Source organism: Ictidomys tridecemlineatus, chromosome 14, assembly GCF_052094955.1.
Source record: "Ictidomys tridecemlineatus isolate mIctTri1 chromosome 14, mIctTri1.hap1, whole genome shotgun sequence".
Classification (NCBI taxonomy): domain Eukaryota; kingdom Metazoa; phylum Chordata; class Mammalia; order Rodentia; family Sciuridae; genus Ictidomys; species Ictidomys tridecemlineatus.
The window spans coordinates 1,031,625-1,054,240 of NC_135490.1; the positions used below are offsets into that span (position 1 = coordinate 1,031,625).

A 22,616-nucleotide genomic window follows, 5' to 3' on the forward strand; every position below is an offset into this window, starting at 1 on the left:
CTAGTTTCTGACCCACGCCTTTAAACACCACCGAAAACTGTCAGACACGTTCATGGAGTGCGATGCACCGGAGGAAAGAATCCCGGCCCACAGGAGGCTGAGACGGACGTGACAGGGTCGAATGGTTCCTGGTGACAGGCTTGGTGGCTGTGGCTCAGCAGCCGTGGCCCGCGGAAGTGTCTGCTGCTGGCGCCGGGCGGGGCGTGTCGGTTGCCTGAGGGGGACTCCAGCGCTCCACTCCCTGGGCCTTCCACTGTGGCTGCTGATGGGGGTCACAGCAGAGGTCTGCCGTAGAGGCCCCCTTGACGGGCCTCACATAGTCCCCTACTCTTGCTTTGTGGTGCCCTGCGTCACCCAGGACTCCGCCAGCAAGAGGCCACCACCAGGTGGGGCCACCCACCCTGGGCCAGAGAAAGCAAGCCTGTGTTCTTCATAGCGTGCCCAGTCTGCGGTGCCGTGCCGTCAGTCCCTGGACACGACTGAGCGAGTCCTTCCATCTGAGCACAAGGCGGTGCCCAGGCGCCCAGTGGGCGTCTGCTGGGCGGGTGACTCAGTCTCTGCATTTCTTTAGAACGTTCTGTTTGCTTAGGTCCCTTCTAATGTTGGTCCCTGTTTTCCTGACTTCCCCTGATGGTGACGGTTTGTTGACAGTTTGCTAATGCTGGCCGTCTCTATTTTGTGTCTTTCTGGGAAAATAAATGATAGGGAAAGATGTCATATTTCAAAAACCACAGCTCAGAAACGGTGACCATCACAGGACTGAACGCCGCCTCCTCTTCCCGCCATCCTCCATTCTCCAGCTGGGTGTGAAGCAAGGCCACTCTGTGCTGTGGGGCTTGGTGGCCGGTGATCGGTGCTTCACAGGAGGGCCTGAGGGAGGCCTTTGCACAGCTGCTAGCCATGTCTGAGCAGGTGGGATCGCAGGAAGCCACAGAAGGGAGGCCACAGCACCCTGAGCACCGTAGGGCCTGAGCCTCTGCTCTGTCACTGTGCCAGGCCCTACACCTGCCCGGGAGCCACCCCAGCACACCAGGCTTCACTGTGCTGCTGGACGTGTGGTCTGAGTGGCCAAGCAGCCTGTGAGCAGTGGCCGGTGACCATGCGGCTTCTGCCCTGAGCCCAGCCTGCACCTGATCCAGGAAAGCACGCCTGAGCGGGGGCACCTGGGCCGCACCCCCTGCCTGCACCTGGGGAGCTGGGAGGTGCCCACACACGCCCGCAGCAGGAGGGCCTGTGCCCCTCAGTGCCAGTCTCCCAAACCAAGACTCGCCACACGGCCACCCCGGCACACAGCAGGCGCCCGCCACAGCACAGCACCCTGGCCACGGGGGAGTGGGACGGTGGCTCCAGGTGAGAGCAAAGGCAGCCCAAGCTCCAGCACACACGTGTGCACACACCTGCTCCAACAGAAGCAGGCAGAAAACGGAGGGTTCTAAAGGCAGGCCCCACCCTGACCCCGCTGCTGCAGTCTGGCTGGGCACACTTCAGGAGCCACTTGTCAAAAGAAACGAACTTTATTTTTAGAACTACAAACGCCAAACAAAACAGCTCCAGGGAAAAACCCTCAGAGCCCAACTGCCACCACCGGCTTCCACAAGCCTCTCACCCACACAAGCCTCTCCACCTCCCACAATCCTCCTGCTCTTGAGGCCGATTGGCTGGGTCGTGTGGGCGGAGCCAAAGAAGTCCCCCAATGAGCAGCTCCGTGGTCTGAAAGGGCAGGGAAACAGCCCAATGAGCAGCTCCATGGAGGAGCCAATCAGCTAGATGTTGCTGGGGCTGCTGTGAGCCAATCATCAGCTGGCAGTCTGAAGGGCAGGGAAACAGCCCAATGAACATCACCGCAGAGGAGCCAATCAGCTAGATGTTGCTGGGGCCGCTGTGAGCCAATCATCAGCCGGCAGCTGGAAGTTTGCTGGGGCCCCTTTGGCTGTGGCTCTCAACATCTCCCCCCTCTGTTTAAACAACAAGCATGTGGCTTAGGGACCGTGCCTGCCTTAGGTTGTCCAATACTACATATGGTCCTTACCCGTCTTCGGATGAACTGACCTCAAGGCGTCAGCCTCCTGTCTTAGGTTGGTACCATTGTAATTGGATCTTACCCGTCATTGACTACCGGTCCAGTATACAGCCACACCTGTAGAGAGGTCTTTGTACCAGCAGGGGGGTGAGGTTCTTTGCCTCACCTCTGTTGGCCCCCAAATTTTAGCTGAATGATCATGACAAGCAGAAGGGAGGAAGATACACCAAGCCAATTGATGGCTCTTGTTGGAAAAATTGTACCACCGATGATATCATCAGCAAAAATACCCCAACACTTTCACAAGTCGCTGCACCAACAGATAGTTCACAATGCATACAAGTGAGTTCACAATGCATACAAGTGACACATAGTTTAGGCAAGTTCTGTAAGCGGTTCAGTGATGGCTATTGCAGAAACTGTAGATTAGTTTTATCTTTGTCTTCACTGGCACAGGGATGAAGATAGGAATTCTGGCAATAATGGCTAAAGAAAAAATTATGTAACATTCCAGAAGGCACTAAAAGAAAACAATTTTCTTAACAATTTACATTATATTGAAGAGAATTTTTAAATATAATGAAAAGGAAAGGTGAAAGTAAACAAACAGATCTGTTAACCTCCTTTTTTGTTTACATATTAAAACAATTCTTAACAGTTATTTACCCAATTTAAATTAAACCATTTAAATCACGTGAATAAAAAAATATTTGGATCCATTTTTTCATGAGCGCTCATCATATATGATATATGGACATACGTACATTCAAACATATAACACAAAACACAAGTGTGCACACATAATATAATACATACAACACATAACATAATAGTAAAGGCCTTATAACTTTTTACAGGTGAAATCTCCATTGCAATGTTTAAAAACTCTATAGTCAAAAAAAAATAGAACTGATCAGCAAAACATTAACCTAGGTCTGTATGAGCTCAAAAAAACAAAATAGAACTTCATGATATGGGAAAGGGTAATAATAAAACCGATATTGAAAAAACATCCTGGTTCTGTCGCAGATATAAGGGTAGCCAAATTGGAGTTTTGGATATCAGCTGTTATGAATTTGAGCTAAATCATCTTCTTTTTGGTCTGTAGAAATCGCTTTAGTTAATCTCTCTGGAATCCAAATCGGCTGCTGTTCTCCCTGTGGAAACACACAATCAGACCCCCGACTCCAGACAATCACTGGGTCAGGATTTTAGTTAATCTCTCCGGAATCCAAATCGGCTGCTGTTCTTCCTGTGGAAACACACAAACAGACCCCCGACTCCAGACAATTACTGGGTCAGGACCTTTCCATTGTCCTGTTAGAATATCTTTCCAAAGTACCTTGGGCTTATGTACATTTTTTGGACACATATGCCTTTCTGCAGCACTAAGTCCTGATAAATCCAAATTTAAAAAGTTTAGAGTAAAAAGGGTTATTTTAAGTTTATCTTTGGGGGATATATACCCCTTTCCAATTCCCTCCTTTTGTTTTAATAAGTACATTTTAATAGTTTGATGAGCTCTTTCAACTATGCCTTGTCCCTGTGGATTGTATGGGATTCCTGTTATATGAGTAATGCCAAATGATGAACAAAATTGTTTAAAAGAGGTAGACGTATAACCAGGGGCATTATCTGTTTTTAACTGTTTTGGAATGCCCACAGTGGCAAAATTTTGTAAGCAATGAGCTATAACATCTTTAGTTTTTTCTCCGGCATGAAGGGAGCCCATCAAAAATCCAGAAGAAGTATCAACTGTAACATGCAAATATTTTAATTTCCCAAATTCTGGCAAGTGTGTGACATCCATCTGCCAAATATGGTTAGGTATCAATCCTCTAGGATTGACTCCAAGATTAACTTGTGGTAAAAAAGGTCACACAATTTTGACATTGTTTTATTATTTGTCTAGCTTGTTCCTTAGTTATTTTAAAACCCTTTTGTAAAGTATTAGCATTGACATGGAACCTTTTATGAAAATTTATAGCTTCTTCTAGTGTAGAGAAAATATGTATGTCATGTGTAGTTTTATCTGCTAAATCATTGCCCAAAATAAGGGCTCCAGGCAATCCTGTATGTGCCCTGATATGTCCTATAAAGAATGGATCTTTTCTGTCCCAGATTAAACTTTGTATAGTGGAAAACAAAGAGAAAACAGTAGAAGAAGGGGAAATCCTACCAGCATCTTCAAGGGATACTATAGCATTAACTATATACTGAGTGTCAGAAAATAAATTAAATACAGAATCTTTAAACATCACAAAAGTTTGTAGTACTGCATTAAGCTCTACCTTTTGAGCTGATTGTTTGGGTACTAAAAATGTAAAAGTTTGATCAGGCTTAACTATTGCTGCTGTACCATTATTTGAATATATTCATCAGTGAATATATTTGGAGCATTCATGATAGGTGTTTTTCTTGTCATTTTTGGAAAAATTACAGGATGCAATGACCAAAAAGACAATAAAGGATTAGATGGAAAGTGGTTATCAAATGAAACATTAGATTTGCACATGATTATTGCCCAAGTATTTAACTCATTAGCTAATTCATCAATTTGATTCATAGTATATGGAGTAATAATTTTATTGGGAGAAATTCCAAACACAGCCTTTACTGTTTTTATTCCTTTGAGTATTAATTGTCCTACAGCCTCAGGATACCTAGTAAGAATAGTGTTAGGAGAATAAGATAAATGTATCCATAATAATGGACCTTCTTGCCAAAATACTCCTGTAGGAATATTTTTTGTAGGTAGTACAATAAATAATAAAGGCAGACTTATATCAATTCTATCCAAATGCATATTTTCCATATATGTTTCAATGATTTTTAATGCCTTTCTTGCTTCAGGCGTTAACATTCGGGGTGAATTTGGATCTGATGGACCTTTTAGGATATCAAATAAAGGTCCCAACTCTCCTTATCTATACCTAGATAAGGCCTTATCCAATTTATGTCTCCCAATAACTTTTGAAAGTCATTAAGTGATTTGAGTTAATCTACTCATATTTGAATTTTTGGTGGACGGACCATGGTTGAGGATAATAGAACTCCTAAATAATTAATTGGAAAATTTAATTGTACTTTATCTATTGCTATCTCTAGATTATAATTTTTTAATAAGTTTATAAGTGTGGCATAATATTCTAGCAATGTGTTTTTAGCTTTGTGTGCTAATAATATATCATCCATATAGTGAAATATTTGTAGCTCAGGATTTTGATTTCTAAGTGGCTGGATTACTTTGTTAACATAAATTTGACACATAGTTGGGCTGTTAGCCATCCCTTGAGGGAGTACTTTCCATTCATATCTCTGATCAGGACCTTCATGATTTAGTACAGGGATAGTAAATGCAAAACGTGGACTATCCTCAGGATGAATTGGAATTGAAAAAAAAATCTTTAATATCTATAACTAAAACATACCAAGTTTTTGGCAAAGTAGACAATTGAGGAATCCCCGATTGAGCAGGTCCCATAATGACCATTTCATTGTTAATGGCTCTTAAATCTTGCAGTAATCTCCATTTACCAGATTTCTTTTTGATGACAAAAATGGGAGTATTATGGGGAGATACAGAAGGCTGTATATGTCCCTCCACTAATTGTTGTTTGACCAGATCATGGGCTACTTGTGTCTTTTCTTTAGTCAAGGGCCACTGAGGAACCCATACTGGTCTTTCTGATTTCCATGTAATTTTTATTGTCTCAGTGGCCCTTTGTGAAAATCCAACCCATGTCTGTCTGTTCCTTGATTTATTTGTATTGGTGCTGCTATACCTTGTTCTTGTTTTTCTAATCTTTTTCCTTTCCTAAAACCTTGTCTAGCCATAATAGTGGGTGCATTTTGATTGATATTATTTGTTAATGTCAAACCTAATTGATCTAAGACATCTCGTCCCCATAAATTTACAGGAAGATGATCCAATACATATGGCTGTATAGTTCCTTCACATCCTTCAGGATCCTTCCAATCTAATACCATTGCACTTCTATTGGGATTAATCGCCACTCCTAGGCCTCGAAGCGTTTGAGTGGCCTGTTGTAATGGCCAATGTTTCAGCCATTCTTGACGAGAGATGATGCTAAGGTCTGCACCTGTATCCAGTTGCCCATTAAATTCATGTCCTTGAATATTTAGTTTTAGCACGGGGCGAGAATCTAAATTTAAAGAAAGCATAGCCCAATTTACACCTGTGGAGCCTAATCCCTTGGAACCTCTTTCTATAGCATGACTGGAAAATTTATCATGTAGGCTTGGTATTATTAGTAACTGTGCTATTCTATCTCCTGGTGAAATTATTGATATACCCTTTGGAGAACTGGCTATAATTTTTATTTCACCTTCATAATCAGGATCAATTACCCCAGGACTTATCAAAAGTCCTTTTAGAGTAGAAGAGCTGCGTCCCAATAATAAGCCTACTGTACCTTGGGGAAGAGGTCCTTTCACCCCTGTGGGAATGATTTGAACTCCCATCTCTGGAGTTAGTACTGATCTGGCGGAGGCGCAGATGTCCAACCCTGCGCTCCCTCTGATTTGTCTGATGAGGGATCTGATGTCCTGGGCACTACCCTGATGGGGTTTCTGGGTTCCTCCAGTGCTCCGCATATTTGTGGTTTGGGGCCCCGGAGCATTGGGGCCCCCTGTCCATTTTTTGGCAACGGAGCCCGATGCCTTTGTCCACGATATTGTGGATAAACACCTTGTCCTTGTTCGTTTTTTGATAATGGAGTACCCTCTATGGTGGTTTGAGGACGGTATTCATTAGCCCAATATAATGGAGTACCTTCTATGGTGGTTTGAGAACGGCATTCATTAGCCCAATGTCTCCCTCTACGGCATCGTGGGCAAATACCCGGTATTCTACTCTTTTGATACCTAGTTTTGTTAAACCCTCCTCCTATGGGGCAATTCCTTTTAAAATGTCCTGTTTGTTGACAATTGTAGCATGTTCTTGGCCTGGCATATAAAGCCTGTTTTACTGCAGCTGCCACAATTTGCCCTTGTTCATTAATGTCTCTGGCATCTAAAGCCTGTTTTACTGCAGCTGCCATGACTTGCTCTTGCTCATTAATGTCTCTACATAATTTAATATATGTGTTTAAATCTTCCTGTTTCCATGGTCTAATGATATCTCTGCACCAACGATTCGCTTGGTCATAAGCCAGTTGTTTTAGTAATGGCATTGCTTGTTCTGTATTCCCAAAAACTCTGGTAGCTGTTTGAATAAGCCTATCTACAAATTCAGCGTAAGGTCCATTAGCTCCTTGTATTATCTTAGATAATTGACCTTGTAAACCTCCATGTCCTTGTAAAATCTTCCATGCCTTAACTGCATCTACAGCAATTTGTAAATATACACCAGGATCATATGCAATTTGTTGCTGCCGATCCTCATAAGGTTCCTTTCCTAACAACATATCTAGATTTCTCTGAGGATAACCAGCTGCTGCATTTTGCCTAGCCGTCTCCTTGCAAAATTCCTCATTGGCAACCTTCCATAACAGGTATTGTCCTCCATTTAGCACAGCTTTACAAACATTAGCCCAATCTGCTGGCGTCATGTTTAAGTTGGTAATGGATTCGACCAAGCTTACAGTGAAGGGTGCTTGAGGACCATATGTTGTTACAGCCTCTTTTAGCTCCTTCACTGATTTGAAATTTAAACCCTGGTGAATTTGCTGCCCTCATACCTCAAATACAGGGCATACTTGAGATCCTGTCTCAGGATCCCAACTATCAACCTCGGGGGTTGGGGGCCTCCCAGCATATGGAGGCGGCCTTGTTGATTGGACATTTACATCCTTTGGTGACAGAAAGGTGTTAGTAGCAGTCTCCTGTAGAGGTGGTGCTGTTGGTTGGACACTTTCGCTCTCTGATAGAAAGGTGTTATTAGCAGTCTCCTGTTGTAACTTTTCCCCTGATGGCTTTTTCTGCTCTAAACTTCCTTCCTCTGTCTCACTAGCTCGAAAGACCTTCTCTTTTACTTGAATCTTTTCCTCTTTCTGACTAACTTGAGAGACCTTCTCTTTTACTTGAATCAATATGTCTTGTCCTTCCTCTACCATTGTCTGAACTGAAGGCTTTGGACTAAGCAAACCAGATACCAACGTCCACAATGGCAATGTGCCAACTGGCAGAGTTCCTGGGTTGTTCTTTTCTATTCTTTTTAAATCTTCACCATGATGGTTCCACTGTGATATATCTAACAACTCCTCCTTAAAAAGCCATGGGCTATATTTTTGTATTGTGTCGATGTATGCCCTGACTGCTCTTGATTTTACTGGGATGCCTCCTTGCTCTAACAACTTACTTAACCCTCTTTCGGTTTGTTTTTTACTAATTGCTGATCCCGTATTTCTACTATAATACAACCCAACAAGCTGACGCCAAACAAAACCGAGACAGAATGCAATAAAAATGGAACCACACAAAATCATTATATCAGCCTTTCTATCCTCCTGACGTGTGCATCCGTCCTTTCTCCCTCAGACTCAAATAGTTGTTCCTCAGATGTGAGCGGTTTTTCTTCCCTCTCACTCATCTCCAGGGACAGGCAAGTTAAAACAAAAATGAAGCAAAACAAAAGAGGAAACTTAGAATGGCTGCCCATCCTCTCGCCCTGCCCTCAGGGGCGAGCAGTTTACTTACCCTCAGTCGCTCCCCGTGCGAGCCACCAAATGTTGAGAGCCACAGCCAAAGGGGCCCCAGAAAACTTCCAGCTGCCAGCAAACTTCCAGCTGCCGGCTGATGATTGGCTCACAGCGGCCCCAGCAACATCTAGCTGATTGGCTCCTCCACAGAGCTGCTCATTGGGCTGTTTCCCTGCCCTTCAGACTGCCAGCTGATGATTGGCTCACAGCGGCCCCAGCAACATCTAGCTGATTGGCTCCTCCATGGAGCTGCTCTTTGGGCTGTTTCCCTGCCCTTTCAGACCACGGAGCTGCTCATTGGGGAACTTCTTTGGCTCCGCCCACATGACCCAGCCAATCGGCCTCAAGAGCAGGAGGATTGTGGGAGGTGGGGAGGTTGCTGTTGGGGAGAGGCTTGTGGAAGCCGGTGGTGGCAGTTGGGCTCTGAGGGTTTTTCCTGAGGAGCTGTTTTGCTTGGCGTTTGTAGTTCTAAAAATAAAGTTCGTTTCTTTTGACAAGTGGCTCCTGAATTGTGCCCAGCCAGACTGCGGCACCCCGCGACACCCGCGGCTGGGAGTCTGCCCACGCTCTTCATCCCTCACAGCATGGGAAAGAAGATCTCTACCAGAGCCGAGTTCTCTGGGTGCCTGTGTGAAAGGACGGGATTCAGGGCTGCCACGGTGACAGAGGTGAGGAACAGAGGTGGTGCCCGAGGACAGAGGCAGAGTCCAGATAAGAGACGGTGGGTCCCGAACTGCTTCGTTTTCAGATGCTGCCCACTGAAAATGAAAACGTTTTGGCAGCTGAGACCCACCATGTTAAGCAGGTGGCACTGGGCAGCTGAGACCCACCAAGTTAAGCAGGTGGCGCTGGGCAGCTGAGACCCACCATGTTAAGTAGGTGGCGCTGGACAGCTGAGACCCACCAAGTTAAGCAGGTGTCATTGGGCATGTGAGACCCACCATGTTAAGCAGGTGACACCGGGCAGCTGTGACCCACCAAGTTAAGCAGGTGTCATTGGGCATGTGAGACCCACCATGTTAAGCAGGTGGCACTGGGCAGCTGAGACCTACCAAGTTAAGCAGGTGGGACTGGGCAGCTGAGACCCACCAAGTTAAGCAGGTGGCACTGGGCAGCTGAGACCCACCAAGTTAAGCAGGTGGCACTGGGCAGCTGTGACCCACCAAGTTAAGCAGGTGGCACTGGGCAGCCGAGACCCACCATGTTAAGCCGACGGCTCTGGGACACCCCCACCAACTCCTAACAGAGCATGAGCCCAGGCATCCAGAGCCCAGGATGTTGGGCAGACCAAGAGGAGCTCTCCTGGGAGGAACAATGGAATCCAGGGCCTCTGACCATGTCCTCCACACCAAAAAGAAGGGAGGGGAGCGAGGAAGCAGCCTGTATCAGAACAGCCTGAGACGACCCAGACGTGAGAATCAGCTCAAGATCACTCTAAAGTAGCGGTTCCTAGCCTAGCTCATTATATAAAAACAGCCTCGTAAGGTTCTGCTCTTGAAGGTAAACAGTCCTTTAATCGTGTGATTTTGATTGGCGTGTGTTCACTGGATGTATCAGGGGTCTGATGTGCCCTTTCAGCACATACTGATGAAGTCCAAGCTCCCCACCCACCACACCCTGTCCTCCCTGGCCTCTGATGGATCTCTGAGCACGCTCAGGTCAGCTGCATTTGGCTCCTGCAGAGGAGAGAGCATGTGTTTGTCTTCTGTGCCTGGCTCATTCCATTTCACAGGGCACCCCCAGTTCCACCAGGTTGTTGAGAATGACAGGGCTTCATTCTTCCTGGATGAGTAATACTTCATTGTGCACATGTGCCATGTTTTCTTCATTCATCCGTCTGCTGATGGGTGCCTGGGCTGACTCCTGATCTTGGCTCTTGGGAAGAGTTCAGCCACGTAGCTTGCAGGTGTCTCTTGGGTATGCTGATTTCATTTCCTTAGGATACGTTCCCAGGAGTGGGACACTCTATCAGATGGTGCTTCCATTTTTGTTTTTTTGAGGGACCTCCACGGTGGATACTAGCTTACACTCCCATTAAAGGTGGATGAGAGTCCTCTTGCTCACGTCCTTGCCAACTCTGGCTTTTAAATAGACATTTTAACTGGGGTCAGATGCGTAGCTTGATCGGCATCTCCTGGTGGCTAATGAGGTGAAGCGTCTTTGCACACATCTGCTGGCAGCTTGATCCATTCTGGAGGAGTGTGTTCAGATCGTTTCCCGTTACTAACTGGATCACGTTTTAAACTCTTAGGTCCTTTGAGTTCCCTGTGCCCTCTGGCCCCCGTCCTTTGGGGGTGGAGAGTTGGCAGACGCCCGCTCTGCAGGCTTTCCTGGGGCTGTTGGTTGGAGCCTCTGAGCTTGACGCAATCCGTTGTCGGTTTTGCTTTTGTTTCCCGTGCTTTGGGGCCATGTTCAGAACCGTTGCCTGTACCAGGACTGCGAAGCGAGTCCCCTGGTTTTCTTATGGTAGTTTTGTAGTTTCAGGTCTCACGTTAAGGTTCTGGATCCATTTTGAATTGATTTTTGAACTAGGTGAGAAGCGGGGATCAAGTTTCAACCTTCTGCATGGAAACTTAACAGAGAAATGAAATCTAAAGAAAGAACCAACTGCGTTTTCAAGAGCAGAAAAATACAGTACCCAAAATACAAATCACCGTGTGGGTTGCAGAACAGAGCCAGATCACAGAAAGAAGGTGGTGATCTGAAAACAGGTCAAAAGGTGTCACCAGGTGGGAAAACAGCCGGGTCAAGGGTTGAGGGAAGCAGAACGGAGCCTCTGACAGGTGCAGCGGTGGACACTCGGGCCGCAGGAAGCCAGAGGACAACGGTTCCCTTCAAGGAGCACCGGCCAATGTCTCCACAGGTTAAAACACCTGTGGATCAAAGTCACCCGGGGAACTCGAAGCAGACAGAAAGTGTCACACCCAGGTGCACGTAACAAGCTTCTGGAAGCCAAGAGGTCGTCTAGATGGCAGCTGGGCGGGAGCAGGGCACACGGGCCAGGACACAGTGGCACCACGTCCTCCAAGTGCTCAGGAAGGGCAGAGTGCTGTACTTGGCACAAACACCTCACAGAAACACTAGGGCAAAATAAAGAGTTTCTCTAATAAATAAAATCCAAGAATCCACTTTTAATTTAAAATCGCATATCCACGCAGGGCGGCTGCTGTGTGCCCTAGTGGGCGGGGCTGTTCTGGGGCAGCCAGGGAAACATAGGCGCCAGGCCCTGCAGCCCTGAGGGGGTTAGAGCACTGGGTAGGCTGGGCAGCCCAGGGAAGCAGCAGCTGAGGCAGACACATGGACTCGGCCGGAATTGTAACGTTAAAGGTAAATGTGATAAGAAAACAGAGGCACACAGTCTGCGCAAGCTCATCCTCAGGCCACTTCATGGTTCACACAGAAACGCCAGGAAGCCATGCAGCAAATTCTGCAGCCAACGGCGGCATTTACCAAGGCCAGAGCACTGGAGAGGCGCGTAGGACTTGACTGCATCCCTGCGGGGTAGCGATGCCATGCTGTCAGGACCCAGGGGTCACCACCCTGAAATCACCTGTGCTGCTGTGGCATAGATCTCAAAGGGACGCGCAGTGCTAAGCACGATGCTGGCCACTGTTCACAGCACACCCACTGGGACATACACACGCTGTGCCAGTGTCACAGGTGACAGTCACCAGGCATCCGCAGACCTCCTGTGGAACTATTACTGCCATCCTCATTTGTAGAGGCTCAGAGAAATGGGGTGGTTTGTCCAGAGGGACACCATTGTGAGCAGTTAGGCCAGAACTGGAACAGGGGCACCAGCCTCAGACCCGTGCTCTGCCACACGTCCCACCGTGTTCCCTGCTGACACCCTGCTCTCCACATGTGGCACCAGGGACAGACCACGCCCCTCTTGAGTGTCTTTCCAATGGCATTGCCCTGCCCCCACTCTCTACAGATACATGCTGCCACTGCCACTTGTCCCCAGACGCTCACAGCTCTCAGTGCCCATCCGCCTCCTGAGAGTGGACACATTGTCCAGAACCGTCCTTGTGCTTCTGCTGTTCACGTTTGCTGACTGTTGCCTGGCCCTGCCCAGTGCCACTGTTGCTGTCCCCTCAGAAACGCCTGATGACCCCAGAGGCTCCCCTCGTTCTGCACAGTGTCTTGGACGGTCTGGGACTTTGCCATCCCTTCCCCTCCTCAGGGAATTGCTGATACTAGAAACGCTTCCCGCTGGTCTGAAGTCCATGTCGGCCTGGTGAGCTGCTTCACCTGCCTCTCTGCACACCACGTGCCTCCTGGCCCCAGCGAGACTCGGGGCTCTTGCCTTCCCATGGAGGAGTCCCCGAGAGCCAACTAGTAAGTCCTGGAGAAGCAGAGGAGGTGCCAAGGAGCAGACAGGGAGCAGGAGGAGCCGGGCAGCTGAGCCGGAGACCCAGGTGCTGGTCCCCAGGCAGTTCCTGTGCCTGGCTGCTCCTGGGGGTTCATCTGAAAGGCAGGAAGTGAGGTGATTCTCCGAGATCTCTCCTGGGGTCCCTGTGAGACCTCGGTTCTGAGCTTCTCCTGCAAAGTCTGCAGAGATGGTGCTCAGACCCAGCACCCAGCCGGTGGATCATCCCTCAGCACTGCTGTGCCACATCCTCCTGGGACCTTCAGGACCTGGCCTCACACCACGGAGAAAGCTTGGGACCTGTGACAGTGTTCGCAGACGTGGGTGGCCTGAGCTCCCGGGCCCAGGAGCCAGGTGCAGAACCTGCTGCACAGGGCGCAGCAGAGGACGTGGGGGAAATGTGCACATACGTGTCAAGGCTTGTAGGTGGAACCCGCAGATTCCAGTGCTGAGACCCTCTCCCCAGGAGGCAACCAAATACCATGACCTCAACGAACAGTCGGCATGGGAGCAGGGCCTTTCAGGAAGGGAGGCTGCTGCTCAGAAACCCCAAGCAGGCCCCCAGGGACATGGCAGGTCATCTGGAGAGGGGCCAGTGCAGTGTGGGTTTCCTGAGCCGGGGGGAGGCCTGGTGGGGAGGGGGCTGCAGGGCACTAACAGTCAGGATTGATAGGGGACAATCTTCCCTTGGCTCCTAGAGGCCAAAGGGCAGCTAGACTGGACATAGAAGCCATGTAGAAGAACCACGCCCTGCCAAAGTGGGAACTCGAAAGACCCCAGCAGGACCTCTGTACGGCGGAGCAGGCACGGCACGCATCTGAGGGCCTCACGGGTTCCCTTCTCCCCCTGAGGCCCTGGAGGAAGCTGGACTTTCCACGGGGGTGCAGGTTGTAAGATGGAAATGGCCCTCTGTGTTCGGGAAGAGCACACTGGTTTGGAGAACTTGCAGTCACTTTCTCCTTGGGTGACCTGCACAGAACCACAGAGGGGGCTTTTTGTCTGTGTTCCAAGTCATTTACACCCCTGCCCAGTAGACGTGCTTGGGCATGCACTTGGGTGTAGGTTTATCTTGATGGTGCTCTGAAGTCACAGGTGAGCTCTGTGAGCCCAGGACTCAACAAACAGCTCTGGGCAGTCTGCAAGTGGAGGACAGCAGGACCCTGGGGGACCTCTGCTCTCTTTCCTACGGTCGCCTTTCCATCCCTAGCTCTCCAAAATGAGCTTCCAGTCTCACGCACAGACGACCATCGAATACAGGCAGCATTTCTAAGGCAAAAATTAGAAGAAAAAAGTGTTTTCATGTTTTTCTAGAAATGATTTATGGTCTCCTTGTAAAGTTTCTAGAGCTACCAATAGATCTATGTGGGAGGCTGTTTTACTCTCCGACGTCGGCTATGGCAAAGTAAGAGGTCCACCTTGAGGGAATCACTCGGTGGCTGGAAGGCAGCCTCCCGATGTGCGGGACTCCTGAGGAGGGGTCTCTGGAGCAGCAAGGGGCAGGTCACAACTAGAGGCTGTGGGGCTCACGGCTGCATGGGGGCGAGGGAACCTGACTTGGCTGCTGTGACCCTGGCTGGCTTCCAACCTTGGCTCCTGATGGCCAGTCACCAGCTCTGTGATGGACAGGGTACCTGATCCTCTACGACACCACATCATAAAACACTGATAAATTCAATAAAAACCTGTTAAGCCTAATGAAACTAAAGCAGGTTTTAAAACTATTTTAAACATTCACCAGCCCTCCATATACCTGGGTTCTAAGTCCACAGATTCAACAAACCACAGGTAGAAAATATTCAAAAAGAAAATTCCAGAAAGTTCAAAAACCAAACCTTGAAGTGGCCACACACTGAGCACTCTGCTCTATCCAGGCACATGTGGTGGCAGGTAACACATGTCCTCTGCCACTCCCGCAGCATGAGCCGGCTTGGCCTCCGACGACAGCAGTATCATGTTGGGGACTGTCAGTGATCTAGAGGTGACAAAGAGCATGGAGGGTGTGCCTGGCTTCCCCTGGGGTCCGGCACCAGGGATGACTGGGCTGGGTAACAGGCCAGAGGCCCGGGCTCTCTGTTCACATCTTGGCAACTGTGGACTTGGAGGGAAGGGCGGGAGTCCTGCAGCAGGGGCTGCCTGGGCTCAGGACCCAGCTCTGCTTTTGCTCTGTGGGGGCGGGAGCATGGGGCACTGCATCCATGGCCCTCGGGTTCTGCCTCCTCACCGCAAGGGCCGTAGACCCACTCTGGTGGGTTGGTCCAGGGGTAAATGGCTCACTGCAGTATCAGCAGACGTGAACCACATGAGTCGTGTTTAACAGGAAACTGGTATTAGGTCCCTACAATGGCACCCTTTGAGGGGCACACCCAACTTTGAAACAGAATCACTGAACATTCGAAACACAGAATCACAAGATATGTGGATCCCCCATGATGCCACCCACTGGCCACCAACAGGGTGGCCATGGGAGCTGAGGCCACCATTCCAGCGCCAGACACCAGTTGGAAATAGTACCCATGGGGACCAGCAGGAGTGAGTCCAGGGTTCTCTGCCCCTTGCCTTCTGGAGCAGGTGGCAGGTGACACACGTCCTCCGCACTGAGAACGTTGGGGTGGTGAGATGGTGGCCCGATGGGCAGGGGAGGTCGACCTGGAGAAGACAAGGAACCTGTGCCACCGGTACAGAGGAAAGCATGGGATCAGAGACCTCGAGGGAGTGCGGGGGCAGGGCTGCACATCTGCAAAGACAGAGTGAGCAGGTCAGAGCCTTCGCGGCTCAAGGCCACCCCTGACCCACACCACCCTGCCCTGCGGCTCTCCTGCGTCCACGCAGCCCTGCCCCACCGCTCAGGCGGTCTCTTCAAGCGGTGCCCTGCCGACACGTGTTCAGGGAGCACACGTGCAAAGAAAGCAGGTCGGGGCAGGGCCTCCAGGAGTCTGCCTGTCCACGTCAGAGCCCCCGACATTCTTCTGCCCCAGGGAACCCGATGGTCGAGGCAGCTCTGCCCACCTGTCCTCAGGTGGCCTGGGGGATCCAAGGAGGAGGGCAGGGGCAGCCCTGCTGGTGCCACCCAGGCCTGCTGTGGAGCTACGGGCCCCACAGTGCTGGGCCTGTGTGAGCGGACGCCCTGAAGTCCGCACCCTGCTCCCACACCCAGGGCCAGGCAGCTCCCAGCTCGGCTCTCCCCTGCACAGCCCTCCGGCACACGCTCCCCACTCTGTTCTTGGGGGCAGGGGGTAGAAGGTGGAGCATGCTATGTACATTATTTTAAAGCAAAAAATTATTTTTGTTAGGAAGAATGAATTTATATCTATAATAGGCTTCACTTAATTTGAATTTATAGAGTTCAATTTTTTTTTCTCTGATATTCTATTTTTAAAGTAAATAAGAGAGCTGGGCACAGTGGCTCATGCCTGTAATCCAGTGACTTGGGAGGCTGAGACAGGAAGGTTTGTGCAAGTTCAAGAACAAACTCAGCAACAAAGCCAGGACCTGACTCAAAATAAAAATAAAAAGGATGTGGTTCAGCAATAAAACACCTGGGTTAAAATTCTCAGTACCAAAAACTAAAGAGAACACAAATTACACTAAGACTTAATTTGGGGGGGAAAAAGGACACACTTTAGCACCCATTGATGAAGTCAGAGGTGCTCACCTAGTGTTTATGTGCATTTTTATATCCAGGCCACTGCAGTGACACTTGATATCCCATCATGAACCAAAACAGGGAAGAGGATGATCAGAGATGTCTGTCCACAGTCCTCCACTGTTTTACAAAATAAAATGAAGTGTATGCACTATGGAAAAATTGTAGGTAAAACCTGAAAGGAAAGAGATCAAATTGGACAGAAATTTGAACAAGGTTTGGCTTTCTATCTGCCAAAGGTCCTCAAGATCTTCCCACATTTTTAACGTTTTACAAAATGTCCAGAAGGAGGACCAAAAGGTATTTATTTATTTATAGTAAGGGGGATTGAACTCAGGGGCACTGAACCACTGAGTCCCATCCCCAGCCCTTTTGGGTATTTTATTTAGAGACAGGGGCTCACAGAGTTGCTTAGCACCTCACTAAGTTGCTGAAGCTGTCTTTGAACTTTCCATCCTCCTGCCTCAGCCTCCTGAGCCACTGGGATTAGAGGAGTGAGCCTCCGTGCCCAACCAGAATGTATTTATTTTTAAGGGAACTTGGAAGGCAGTGGTCATTGTGGCAATACAATGGATGGATTCTTCGGTCTACTCTTTTGGCACACTTTGCATGATATACTGACCTTTTGCATAATTTTAAACTGAAGTGATAACCGAAGTTATTATTTTTTTATTTTTTCAAGTAATGTTAAGTTGCCAAAAAGCTAACGTGATTTTTATGAGGCTTTCAGCACTCTTGGCTTAAATTCAGGAGCTGAGTTTGCTGTTTTGCTATATGAATAATAATTGCTTCATCACTTTTTTTATTTTTATGTAAAATGATCCTAATTTCACCACCTGGCCATAAAAAGTCAGGTTTCAAAGCAATTTTGTAAATAGCCTCCCCTATTACTTTTGATGAAATTCACATTTGTGGATGTGAATCTCAGAATATTCGCATGCAGCAATGTTATCCATCAAAAGACCAACATCCTGGTGGAAACCTACACAGCTCCCGAGCTCCCTGCCCCCGGTCCCTGGATCTCATTGGTCACCTTCTCTCCTTTCTCTTTTCCTGTAGCCAGAGCTACCTGCAAGCTGCAAGTGAGGTGCCGGTCGGTCACAGCCTGGACCCCTCTGCCAACTACAACTCCCCGAAATTCCGCTCAAGGAACCAGAGCTACATGCGGGCCGTGAGCACCCTGAGCCAGGCCAGCTGCGTGAGCCAGGTGGGAACTCCGGGAGTCCTTCTGGGTCCCTGCCTCCTGCCCGGGAGGTGATGGCCAGCATCCCTGGTCAGCATCTCACGTGTAGACTGTGCAGGTGCTGCCTGTCATTAGCTTTGACTGAATGAATGAACTTTAAGATTAATTTTTCTGACATTTAGCACTCTGTCCCTTTTACATTGATCAGCTCTGAATAAGCAATGACCAGTGGACAACCCTTGGTCTCCTGATGACTGAATGCCTAAGTCTTCCCTTCCCAAAAAACACGGGACCAGAGAATGGCTCTGCCATAGGCTTCCTTCAAGTTCAACCCCGGAGATATAGTAAGAAGAGCCACAAGCATGAGGGAATGGCACACAGGAGAGTGCCAGCCTTACCAGAGGCAAAGCACCTCCCACACCAGAAAAAGAGCAATAATAAGAAAAGAGCAGGGAGCACAGTACTGTACTTGGTGCCATCAAAGATCCCTGTACAGCCCACACCCAGGCAGGAATCTCCCATAGACACTGCTCCCAGACCAGAGATTGCCCACTTCCCAGGGTACACCTCTACCTAGACTCCTGCTCCCAGACCAGAGACTGCCCAGCTCCCAGGGTCCACCTCTACCTAGACACCTGCTCCCAGACCAGAGACTGCCCAGCTCCCAGGGTCCACCTCTACCTAGACACCTGCTCCCAGACCAGAGACTGCCCAGCTCCCAGGGTCCACCTCTACCTAGACACCTGCTCCAGACTAGAGATTGCCCAGCTCCCAGTGTCCATCTCTACCTAGACACCTGCTCCAGACCAGAGACTGCCCAGCTCCCATGGTCCACCTCTACCTAGACACCTGCTTCAGACCAGAGAGACTGCCCAGCTCCCAGGGTCCATCTCTACCTAGACACCTGCTCCCAGACCACAGACAGCCCAGCTCCCAGGGTCCACCTCTACCTAGACACCTGCTCCAGACCACAGACAGACCAGCTCCCAGGGTCCATCTCTACCTAGACACCTGCTCCCAGACCACAGACAGCTCAGCTCCCAGCGTCCACCTCTACCTAGACACCTGCTCCCAGATCACAGAGAGCCCAGCTCCCAGGGTCCACCTCTACCTAGACACCTGCTCCAGACCACAGACAGGCCAGCTCCCAGGGTCCATCTCTGCCTAGACACCTGCTCCCAGACCAGAGACAGCCCAGCTCCCAGGGTCCACCTCTACCTAGACACCTGCTCCAGACCACAGACAGGCCAGCTCCCAGGGTCCATCTCTGCCTAGACACCTGCTCCCAGACCAGAGACAGCCCAGCTCCCAGGGTCCATCTCTACCTAGACACCTGCTCCCAGACCAGAGACAGCCCAGCTCCCAGAGTCCATCTCTACCTAGACACCTGCTCCAGACCAGAGACTGCCCAGCTCCCAGGGTCCATCTCTACCTAGACACCTGCTCCCCGACCAGAGACAGCCCAGCTCCCAGGGTCCACCTCTACCTAGACACCTGCTCCCAGACCAGAGACTGCCCAGCTCCCAGGGTCCATCTCTACCTAGACACCTGCTCCAGACCAGAGACAGCCCAGCTCCCAGGGTCCACCTCTACCTAGACACCTGCTCCCAGACCAGAGACAGCCCAGCTCCCAGGGTCCATCTCTACCTAGACACCTGCTCCCAGACCAGAGACTGCCCAGCTCCCAGAGTCCATCTCTACCTAGACACCTGCTCCAGACCACAGACAGGCCAGCTCCCAGGGTCCACCTCTACCTAGACACCTGCTCCCCGACCAGAGACAGCCCAGCTCCCAGAGTCCATCTCTACCTAGACACCTGCTCCCAGACCAGAGACAGCCCAGCTCCCAGAGTCCATCTCTACCTAGACACCTGCTCCAGAACAGAGACAGCCCAGCTCCCAGGGTCCACCTCTACCTAGACACCTGCTCCCAGACCAGAGACAGCCCAGCTCCCAGAGTCCATCTCTACCTAGACACCTGCTCCAGAACAGAGACAGCCCAGCTCCCAGGGTCCATCTCTACCTAGACACCTGCTCCCAGACCACAGACTGCCCAGCTCCCAGGGTCCACCTCTACCTAGACACCTGCTCCAGACCACAGACAGGCCAGCTCCCAGGGTCCATCTCTGCCTAGACACCTGCTCCCAGACCAGAGACAGCGCAGCTCCCAGGGTCCATCTGTACCTAGACACCTGCTCCCAGACCAGAGACAGCCCAGCTCCCAGGGTCCACCTCTACCTAGACACCTGCTCCAGACCAGAGACAGCCCAGCTCCCAGGGTCCACCTCTTCCTAGACACCTGCTCCCATTCCAGAGATAGCCCAGCTCCCAGAGTCCACCTCTACCTAGACACCTGCTCCCAGACCAGAGACAGCCCAGCTCCCAGAGTCCACCTCTACCTAGGACTCAGGTCCCAGAGCAGTATCCAGGCCCACTCCCAGTGTCCATTTCTACCTGGGCAGAAGGTCCCTGAGCAGCATTCAGCTTTGCTAAGAGAACTCTAATGCTTGATTAGGGTCTCAGATGTTTAAGGGTGAGGAGTTCCGGGGTTTCCACCCTGCAGTGGAAACCCCGGAACTGCAGCTGGCCAAACCGCAATAAAGTACGTGGGCACTGTTAGTGCCACTTGCCCTGTGGTAAGCATCCAACAGGAATTGAATGCCTGGATATAATTAAACATGTGGCTTTCTAATTTTAACTTCCATTAAAACAGAGCTGGTGTTCACATGAGCTCCCCACATGGTGTTTTCCTTTGCAGGAAAGACAGATCCTGGGCTGGGTTGCCTCCTGCAATGTGATTAGCAGGGCCACAATGGCCGTGTGTGATGGGTGTTGGGTGCTTTTAGGCAGTAGCCCAGCTTACAGCAAGCACTCATAATGACAGCCTTTGCTTTTACTGTAATGCCAATAGTGAACAGTAGCAGCGGTGTGTATCTCAGAGCAGAAGGCCTCTGGGTTCTGTGCCAGGACTTTGGGCAGCTGGCCAGGGTAAAGCAAGTCTTTGACACAGACTTTTGATTCCTTCTAAGATGGTCTTTGTATTCACAATTCTTTCTCAGGGAGAGGAAAGTTGCACTCTGGGAGCTGGGGCTGTGGCTCAGCAGTAGAGCACTTGCCTCACACGTATGAGCACTGGGTTCAAGCCTCAGCACCACATAAAAATTAATAAGTAAAGGTACTGTGTCCATCTGCAACTAAAAAAAATATTTAAAAGAAAAGAAAGTTGCACTTGGAGCTTTTTCCTCCACTCTCTTGGTGGTCTCTGGCCCATAACTTCAGGACTATTAACCTCTTTAGCTAACCTAGATGCCAGGTTTTCTCTTAGAAGTAGGTAACGTTCCATCTGTGGCAGAGAGCATTTCCTGGCTCTTTCTCCTGATGACAGGAAAGACCCATGGCTAACTGCTAACTAGGACTCTCCGACCTGGCTCTCGAGGTCCCATGTGCCAGGACTCCTCGGCCAGGTCACCTGCTGCTGCCTGCAGCCACCCCCACACTCCTGAGCGGTCAGGGAAGTAGGCCCCGCCCATGTGATCCCTGTGACCAGGGACCCTCTCTGAAGCCTAGAGGGGTCCAGGAGGCTCTGAAGCCTTCAGGGGCTGGAGTCCAGGGCAGCTCCCTCTGTGCCTGAGACGAGGGTGGCCAACCAGACTGCCTGCTCTTCACGCTGACGGCTTCCCTTCAGGTAGTAGCTAGTTCACCAAAACTCAGCTTGAAATCTGTGCAGACCCCAGACGGCACACGCAGACGGCAGAGTCGCTCTTGGCAGGTGGCAGCCACCCTTCCCTCCTCCCCCCTGGCTTGACTTGCCTTCAGCAAGCAGGTTCCAGTTAAGTGCCTGTCACTCGGCACAGGCTGCCACCAACCCCAGCAGCACCAGTGCTCCACCCGCTCGGTTTTGAGAAAACTCACACGCACTAGCCGCTCCACATCTTGTTCTTGGTGAACCCAGGATGGGACCTTGAGACCCGAGTCAGCAGCCAGCATCTACTCAGCCCTTCTCCACCCAGCAAGACGCCTCGTAGGGGGAAACGCGAGCAGCACCTGGGCCCCGGCTGGGTTTAGACCATGTCTTTCCGTGTCAAGGTCCACAAGGTGACTTCACGTTCAGCCCAGGTCGATTGTTTGTGAAGTGGTGCTGGCAGGAAGGTGGGAGGTGAGTGAGAAGGGATGGAGGACATTCCTGGGTCCGGTGACAACAGCCCTCCAGAGAGGGCAGGCAAGGGAAGCCCGTGACACTGTGCTCCTCCATGCCCACTGTTCTCCTAGCGGCGAAAGAACTAGAACCCTAACTGTGCCTTCTGACAGTTGCTGGTCCCTCCGCCACTCCTGCGTGTGGACTCAGTGGTCCCTGGTAGCTGCGCACCTGGGAGAGTGTGTGCGGCTGTTTTGAGTGGCCAGGCAACGTCACAGTGTCATGCCAATGAGGGACAGTCATGGGGCCTCTGTCAGGTTTTCATGGAATTCTGAATTCCCAAGCGTGGCCTGAGGTGACAATCCCCAGATGACAAGAAAGAATGTTCTACTTTGTGAAGTCTGTACACACAAACAACAATCATGCTTTCGTGGAAACCCCAAGAAATGGGCAGGTTTGCCCTGGTGGGGGTCATCGGGAGGCATGAAGACCCTGCTCTCAGGAAGACTGGCTGGACAGAGCCACAGGAGAGGTGGACAAGGCCACCCAGAGGCTGACAACACCCATGGGGGACAGAGCCAGCACATTGTGCTCAGCCTGTG

At 50.2% G+C, this 22,616-nt stretch overlaps 1 protein-coding gene across 14 annotated transcripts in view; it reads left to right on the forward strand.

Annotated features, from left to right (window-relative positions):
* The window catches only part of Dlgap2 (DLG associated protein 2), a 653,188-nt gene that overhangs the window by 581,541 nt on the left and 49,031 nt on the right, over positions 1–22,616 (forward strand). For all 14 annotated transcript variants that reach the window (XM_078030719.1, XM_078030713.1, XM_078030712.1 and 11 more), the window contains one exon: positions 17,757–17,904. In XM_078030719.1, the coding sequence (XP_077886845.1) occupies positions 17,757–17,904 (148 nt within the window). The remainder of the gene's footprint in view (positions 1–17,756; positions 17,905–22,616) is intronic.